The sequence below is a fragment of the Gekko japonicus genome, unplaced genomic scaffold, assembly GCF_001447785.1.
Source record: "Gekko japonicus isolate JY-2015 unplaced genomic scaffold, Gekko_japonicus_V1.1 scaffold728, whole genome shotgun sequence".
Taxonomy (NCBI): domain Eukaryota; kingdom Metazoa; phylum Chordata; class Lepidosauria; order Squamata; family Gekkonidae; genus Gekko; species Gekko japonicus.
Window position 1 is genome coordinate 239561 of NW_015163624.1, and position 8286 is coordinate 247846.

Genomic DNA, 8286 nt, shown 5'->3' on the forward strand with positions numbered 1-8286 from the left:
ACTGCTTATGACCACTGATGTGAGGAGTTCTGGAGGGTCAGAAAGAGGCCTAGATTAATGTACTCAGGTCGCCAGGATACCCCCTTTTGAGAGCTCTTGGGTGAATTCCTGCCTACATTGTGTTGTGAGACCCAGCTTTTAATAGTAAAAAGGATTCACTTCCCACACTTCTGGCAGCCAAAGGATATTGGGGTGTGGATGACACAGGTCTGGGGTGTGGTGGGGATTGAACACCCTGAGGATCCACAGACCCTTCAAACAAATCTTTTTACTGACCACTCTGACTTCACATTTAAAAAATCCCTAATTTCTGTCTGTTTTCTCTGTTCCTTCCTCCACTGCAGATGAGATGAGCAGGCTTCCTCTTCTGCTTGTAACACTCAGACAGAAGAAACCGCAACACTCCTGTTGCTTTGCTGTAATGGAGACTCTGACCAGCTGCCCTATTGCCGCTCTCCCAGGATGCCTATGGCAGTGGGGATCAAAGAAAGAACAAGTAACCAAGAGCAAAAGAGGCTCTGATTGCATTGCTACATGGAAAGAGCCTCTTCCTTCTAGACTGCAGAATGGAAATCTTGAGTCATGGAAGAATTCCAGATGGTTGGAGGCCACATCTGTATATAAGCCAGACTTACTAGCCAGAGGCTGCTACCAGGAATATTATTTGGCACTTGCCCACTGTTAACAGAAAATAGCTTCGACTTTATGCTGGGAATCCCTTGAGCATAAATACAAGAGCATGCAGTTCTTGTGAGCAAGTTTTTCGACCGAGAACTGCTTCTTTCCTTTAATTAAACAAGCATTGCACCAAAATGAAATCCACCACGCTTTATTGGTTCTGCACATCAATATGAAGAGCACAACTGGAACTGGGGTGCAGCTCTGCAACAGAAATAAGCATGCAACAAAATTGGTCATTATGGTACCAGTCCGCACCCGGGGGCTTACCACCCAACTTGAATCACTCACAACATGTCTAGCGGAGGGGAGGGGGTAGAAACCCCCCCACAGAAACAAAGTATAAAAAGAAGCTTATTTTGCAATGCAAGCTTTCTTGCTAATTATTAAAACAATTAAGTTAATGGGGCTGTAATAAGACTGGTGCACGTGAAAGCAAAACAAGGGGTTAAGTACTACATGAAGAATATTCCGCTCAGCTTTTGGACTTGGCAGTCAGCCAAAGACGCTCTTTGCAGGCTCTTCTTTAGGCTTATCAAAGACTGTTTCGCCTCCTGTGCGATCTCGGCTGAATACAGATGGAGCTGCCGAGCCAGCTTGCTCTGGAAAAGGAACAGGAGCTAATTAGCACTTCAGTTTGGATGATTTACATGCAACAGCAGCTGTGGAAAAACATGACAAATGCACCATCCTCTTTAAATGTATGGAATGCATACACTGAAAAGACTGTTCATCCTATGACTGGCCTATCCAGCCCTGCTGGGTATCAGAGCATGCAAGCAGATGCACTTTTAAAAATACAATATATAGCTAAAGACATATACTCCCCCTCCATCTTCGAAGGCTCCTTCCTTGAATAGACAATTTTGTGGTATTTAGTTGTTAAAGATATTTAGTTCTTATGACTTTTGCACCCCTGATCCTTCAACAGTTGTATCATCACAGGAGAATTTAGGATGGCTTGTATACTGGGACAGGCTTGTGTGGTTTCGCTGTTGTTGCTGTAGAGGCTAATCTTTCCAATAAGAACAACCTTATTTGCTTTTTTAAAAGGGGGAGAGGGAGATATATGTGCTCCAATGACACATGTCCTCCTGAAATAGTCCCCCCCCAACTTTGGACTGCATTGGCTGTTGGAACCAAATGACAGCCTCACAGAAAGGTTTCCGTGAGAGTGGTGCTCATTAACAGAGTAATTTACAAACCAATCTCTAGTTGTTTTAGGTTGGTGCTTTCCAAGTTATCCCATGCCAGTGTAGTTCAACTAGCAATCTGAATAGCCTAGCCCAAGCTTGTAAGAACTTGTAAACTAAGCAGGGTTGGTCCTAGTTAATACTTGGATGGGAGACTACCAAGGGAGCCCAGAAGAAGGCAATGGAAAACCACTTCTGCTCATCTCTTGCCTTGAAAACTCCATGAGGGGTTGCCATGACAGCACTTAATTATTCTTGTAGTTGAAACAAGATAAAGAAAAAAAGCTGCTTAAATGGCTTCATATCCCAATAACCTGAACATTTGCCAGACTATTTTGTACAAGGCAGTGTTTGCTTTCTATTCCAGTAGTTTATTGACCCAAAACATTTACAGAACTCAAGAAACATTATTCTGCTTAAGTTTTTTTTAAAAAAAAACAATGGCCACAATATAAGCTTTTGGCAATAATGCCTTCATCTAGGAAGGCTCAGACTTGGAAAAATAAGAGGTTGATTTGTTTAATTTTATAATCCCTTAACTTCAAATCAGACAAAGCATCTAAATTACGAGCAAAGCTCGAGGTGGTACTAACTTACCTTAAGGACTGCTCTTTCCCATACAGGGTATGGACCTGCCTAAATGCTAAGAATGGGTTCAAGGCCCTCTTTACTGTCTTTCCATTTACTGAGGTGAGGTGCGTGGGCATATGGTTGCCAGACCCCCCTCCCAGTGAAGGCGAGGGTCCTCCAATGCCAGGCTGTGCCCCTAAGATGCTGATCAGGTGGCTGGCAGGAGGACTTACCAGGAGAAAGAGGAAGGCTCAGGCCTCATCTCTGGTGTCACCCAGGAGGTGACATCATTATCCTAGTGGCCTCTGGGCAATGTTCTTGTATTTGGGTAAAAACTCTACGGTAGAAGCCAGTTTTACCATAGAGTTTTTGCCCGAATACAAGAGCATCACCTGGGTGTTGCAGTGTGATGATGTAACTTCCTGTGCAGTGCTGGTGATGAGGCCTGGGTCTTTCTCTTTCTCCTGGTAAGTCTCCCCCCACCCCACCCCCGCTGGTTACCAGGAGAGACATGGCAACCTTAGGTAGGCATGAGAAACTGGGTTCTGTCCTCCCAAATGCTATATTCTATGTTATGTTTTAGGATGTTTATGAAAACATTTCTATTCTCCTGCACATTTGGTGATGGGATGGGGAGTAGGGGAAATTGTACCAGGAGAAAGAGGAAGGCCCAGGCCTCATCTCTGGTGTCACACAGGAGGTGACATCATTATCCTAGTGGCCTCTGGGCAATGTTCTTGTATTTGGGTAAAAACTCTACGGTAGAAGCCAGTTTTACCATAGAGTTTTTGCCCAAATACCAGAGCATCCCCTGGGTGTTGCAGTGTGATGATGTAACTTCCTGTGCAGTGCTGGTGATGAGGCCTGGGTCTTTCTCTTTCTCCTGGTAAGTCTCCCCCCACCCCACCCCCGCTGGTTACCAGGAGAGACATGGCAACCTTAGGTAGGCATGAGAAACTGGGTTCTGTCCTCCCAAATGCTATATTCTCTGTTATGTTTTAGGATGTTTATGAAAACATTTCTATTCTCCTGCACATTTGGTGATGGTATGGGGAGTAGGGGAAATTGTGACTGACATTGCTCTTTAATTTCTATGGACATTTTTAGTCTTAAAAACTGAATTTTAAAAAATTTACAACTGTTTGCTCCCTATTATTGGTGTTGCTGTTATTGTTGTTATACAATTTTATTTTCATACATTACCTATGAGGTAGTTATGAGGCAACATAAAATTGGGGAAAAACCCCTTACAATTTATTACAGCAGTCAGTCTTGTAAGCAATGTTCCCTCTAAGCTGTGGAGTCTTGTGAGCAAAAATTCTACTTGGTGAGCTACTGGCATTAAAGTTGTGAGTGAGCGATTTGGCTACTGAATAAATTAGTTTGGCTCTGGAGCTCTCCTTCCTGAGCTAAGACAAAAATGTGTGAGCCGGAGGCTAAAAAAACCGTGAGCTAGCTCACACTAACTCAGCTTAGAGGGAACACTGCTTGTAAGTAGGACCGTACCTTCAGGCCCTTGGAAACATGTACTGCTCATGTGTATTTAGCCTCAAATGCCAAATTATTTTAGGGTTATAGGAATCAATTTTCATTGGTTTCACTAAAAATGTGATAATGCACTTACCACACTGCTTCATGACCTGGTAAGTTTTGGATTTGATTTCCTGGTTGCTAGAGAGCTTTCCCTTAGCCCCTTTAAGGTCTTCTTCCTTCACTGGAGGGCGCTTCTTTTTGACAGGAGCTGGCTAGAAAAACATTTTTGTACTATGAGAAATAATAGAAGTATAACTCAACTAATTAACAGCTGTAAAAAGCTGGATGTGCTAAGATACCATTACCTACAGTGAATGAAAACTGCCAGTTCCTTGTTGAGGCCTGGCATGGAGACGGTACTGAACAGCTTGATGAATATTTATTTGGTAATCTCCTGTTGGATTCTAAATTGCTGAATTAGCAATGCTCCAACTAGTGATCTATGCTATGCTGCTGATGCAGTATGTCTTTCTCACAGCAGATTGGGTCCCTCTCAGGCACTCTGAGAAGTTACGAGAATGCGTTTCACCATCAGCAATTCTTCAGGGTTATTACAAGAAAATAGGGTTGCCAAATCTGGTTTGGAAAATACCTGGAGACTTTGGGGGTGGAGCCAGGAGAGGGCGGGGTTTGGGGAGGGGAGGGGCCTCAGCCTGGTACAGTGCCATAGAGTCTCCCCTTCAAAGCAGCCATTTTCTCCAGGGGAGCTGATCTCTGTCAGCTGGAGATCAGTGCTAAAAGCGGGAGATCCCCAGGCCCCACCTGGAGGCTGGCAACCCTACAAGAAAATCCCTTTGATTCTTTTTGTCCTTGTATTGCAAGGGATAGAGATAGTATAACAGCCCATGTGGAATAACTACCGTAAAGGAGATAGAGAAGAAAGTTGTACTACTCTTTGTCCTGAGTTGGATGGCCCGACTTCACCTGATCTCGTCAGATTTTGGCTGCTAAGCAGGGTCAGCCCTGGACCTGGTTATTATTTTGACGAGAGGCCACCAAGGAAATCCAGGGTTGCTATGCAAAGGCAGGCAATGGGCAAACCAGGTTTGTTTGTCTACAGCCTTGGAGACTCTACAGGGCTACCATAAATTGGTTGCAACTTGATGGTGCTTTCCACCACTACCAGTCTGTTCAGCAGACGTTTGAGTTACTGGAGCTTCTTGCTGATGACAATCTATAGATTACTGCGGTAGTTGTGATTTTTAAAAATAGTCATTGAGACCAGACAAAGGATATTTGGTTACATACAGCTTTTAATAGTTACAAGAATGGGCACAGTAATAAGACCAATGAAAAAAGGGAAAAGAACTGTGACAATTTAGCGCTTGGTAATATATTCATAAATCATAATATACAATAACAGAAAATAAGTAATATATATAGTGAATGTAGACGGTGGTCTCTGGAATAGTGTGCCGTTTCGATAATGATCTTCTTCTGAACAAGGGTGGGTACAAAAACTGTCTTTCAACAAATCATTTCTCTTGGTGACGTATTGGAAATATACTGTTGATTCACTTCATCATGAGGCTATGCTTACAGCTATGTTCTTCAATGGGCTATAATTGCTGAATGCCCATTGAAGAACATAGCTGTAAGCATAGCCCCACCAAAAGAAATGATTCGTTGAAAGACAGTTTTTGTACACACCCTTGTTCAGAAGAAGATCACTGTCGAAACGGCACACCATTCCGGAGACCACCGCCTACATTAACTATATATATTACTTATTTTCTGTTATTGTATATTATGATTTATGAATATATTACCCAGCGCTAAATTGTCACAGTTCTTTTTCCTTTTTTCATTGTGCATACAGCTTTTATACACGCTTGGTTGACTGATTTAATGACTAATTTAACCAGAGCCAGTGTGGTATAGTAGTTAGAGTTAGCAGGCCAGGATCTGATAGATCCAGGTTCAAACCCCACTTTGTCATGGAAGCTGTCACTGAAAGACGCATATTGTTTTATAACATAGTGAAATACGGTGAAGTTTATAGGGTGATCATTTTTCCCTGTGCTGTGATTATGAATTCGATGACATTACAGATGAGCTGATTCTCCCCAGCTCTGTGTCACTTGGGATTAATTCTTCCTTTTCTCCTGGGATTTGTCTCCTAACTTCCAACACATTTTGCAGAAGCTGAACAGAATCCAAGAAATAAAGAGAAAACAGGGCTCCCCGTTTCCATGGTATCGGCAGACATTACAGCCCTTGGGAATTTCCCCCTGGAAAAATCTCATAGGCACACACTTTGGAGACCTGGTGAAAAGTGCCTTTGTGTGCTGATACAGTAAAATGACTTTAAACTACCTTTTGGCAAATAAAGGGATAGTTTTGAAGGTATTTATTCCCCCCCACACACACACACACCTCCATCTGCCTATTTTATGTTAATCTTACTTTGTCTATGAATTAACAACTGGGAGTGGACCTCACACATTGAGTGGCTTCAGTACTCTTTTGATTGAAACAATATTCAAACTGGACTCTCTTTGTAACATTTCTCCAAGGGATGACCTTAGACATGGGGCAACCACAGCAGGTGCCCCATGCCCCATGTCAGGGGGTCCTGAAGAAGGCTTTAACTGCCCAGCTGCTACAGTGCCACTGGTCCCAGCCTCTCTAAAACTGTGGTGGGTGGCAGGGGCTTCAGGGCAGCAGTCAGGTCCACACCCCATCACAGCTGGACTGGGAGACAGCAGTGGCTTTGGAAGCAGCTCTGCTCCCCTGGCCCACCCATGGCTCTGTGCCGTCAATGGAAGGAGGGAAGGCAAGCAGGCCCCCACAGGGTTGAGGGGGCACTTACTTTGCTGGTGGCAAATGTCCAGCCTGCCCATCTCACTCATCCACTATTTGGCAGTGTGTACCCCACCTGCTTGCCTGCTCATGATGCCTGCAGTGAGTATCGCACTGCAACAGTGAGGACCCCACTCACTGCACTGCTAGTAAGCGCCCTACCTGCTTGCTCACTGTGATGATGGTGAGCACCTTGTCATGCCAATGAGTGCTCCACTGGCTCACTACACTGGTAGCAAATACCCTTTGGGGGTTTGTGCTGCCTACTCACAGCCATGGCTCACAGCTGCCTCACACAGGGGCTCAGTTGCTCCTCACTTAGGACCTGGGTGACCCTGGTGTGTGTGTGTGTGTGAGTGTGTGTGTGTGGCAGCAGTGAGTTTGGAGCCCCATCCTGAACTTTTATGCAGAACCCCAGATTAATTGACCACCTTCTAATATAAATACCTCTGTCTAATGCTTCATGTATTTGGTGAATTGAGTTCTGACTCAGGAAAACGTATGCTGGAATAAATTGTTAGTTTTTAAAGTTCTACTGGACTCCTGTTTTATTCATCCAAAAGAGGTCCCTTAGTGGACTACTTTTTATTTTACCCCTTTTATATATGTAGGGAATAATTATTGCTTTTTTCCAGATATGTGAATTATTGATAAATGTACGTAAGGATGCAAATAGGGGAGTACTCCACTTTTATATTAATCATTTCAGGGAAAAGATGATCAGGGACAGGGGCCTTCCCTGATTTTAGTTAAACTGGAAGCTCTTTTACTTTCACCATACTAACTGGAAGCCACTCCTTTTTTGTTGATAAAATAATAATTGACAAAACTGTAAAATACCTTGCATATAATTAAACCAATTATGTCTATGTCTTAAAGAGATTTACTATTCAATAATAAACATATTACAAGATCATGCATATTACAAGATCATTTTTTGTTGTTGTTCAGTCGCACAGTTGAGTCCAACTCTTTGCAACCTCATGGACCAGATCACCCCAGGCCTTCCTGTCTTCCACCATCCTCTGAAGTTTGCTCAATTTCATGTTCGTTGCATCTATGACACTGTCTAACCATCTCATCCTTTGCCGTCCCTGTCTTCTTTGACCTTCAATCTTTCCCAGCATCAGGGTCTTCTCCAGTGAGTGCTCCCTTCTCATTTGGTGGCCAAAGTATTTGAGCTTCAGTTTCATTATCTGGCCTTCCAGGGAACAGTCAGGGTTGATTACTTTTAGGATTGACTGATTTGATCTTCTTGCAGTCCAAGGGACTCTCAAGAGTCTTCTCCAGCACCATAGTTCAAAAGAATCTATTCTTCGGCGCTCGGCCTTCCTTATAGTCCAACTCTCGCAGCCATACATGACTACTGGGAATACCATTGCTTTGACCATGCGTATTTTTGTTGGCAGGGTGATGTCTCTACTTTTTATCATGCTGTTTAGGTTTGCCATCGCTTTCCTCCCAAGGAGCAGGTGTCTTTTAATTTCATGGCTGCTGTCACTGTCTGCGG

At 43.5% G+C, this 8286-nt stretch overlaps 1 protein-coding gene across 1 annotated transcript in view; it reads right to left on the reverse strand.

The window, feature by feature from the left end:
• Positions 1-813: 813 nt before the first annotated feature.
• Positions 814-8286, reverse strand: part of MUSTN1 (musculoskeletal, embryonic nuclear protein 1) — a 15264-nt gene continuing 7791 nt past the window's right edge. The window contains exons 2-3 of the mRNA XM_015407479.1: positions 4066-4186; positions 814-1280 (exon numbers count right to left, since the gene is read on the reverse strand). Of these exons, the coding sequence (XP_015262965.1) occupies positions 1174-1280; positions 4066-4186 (228 nt within the window). The 3' untranslated portion in view covers positions 814-1173. The remainder of the gene's footprint in view (positions 1281-4065; positions 4187-8286) is intronic.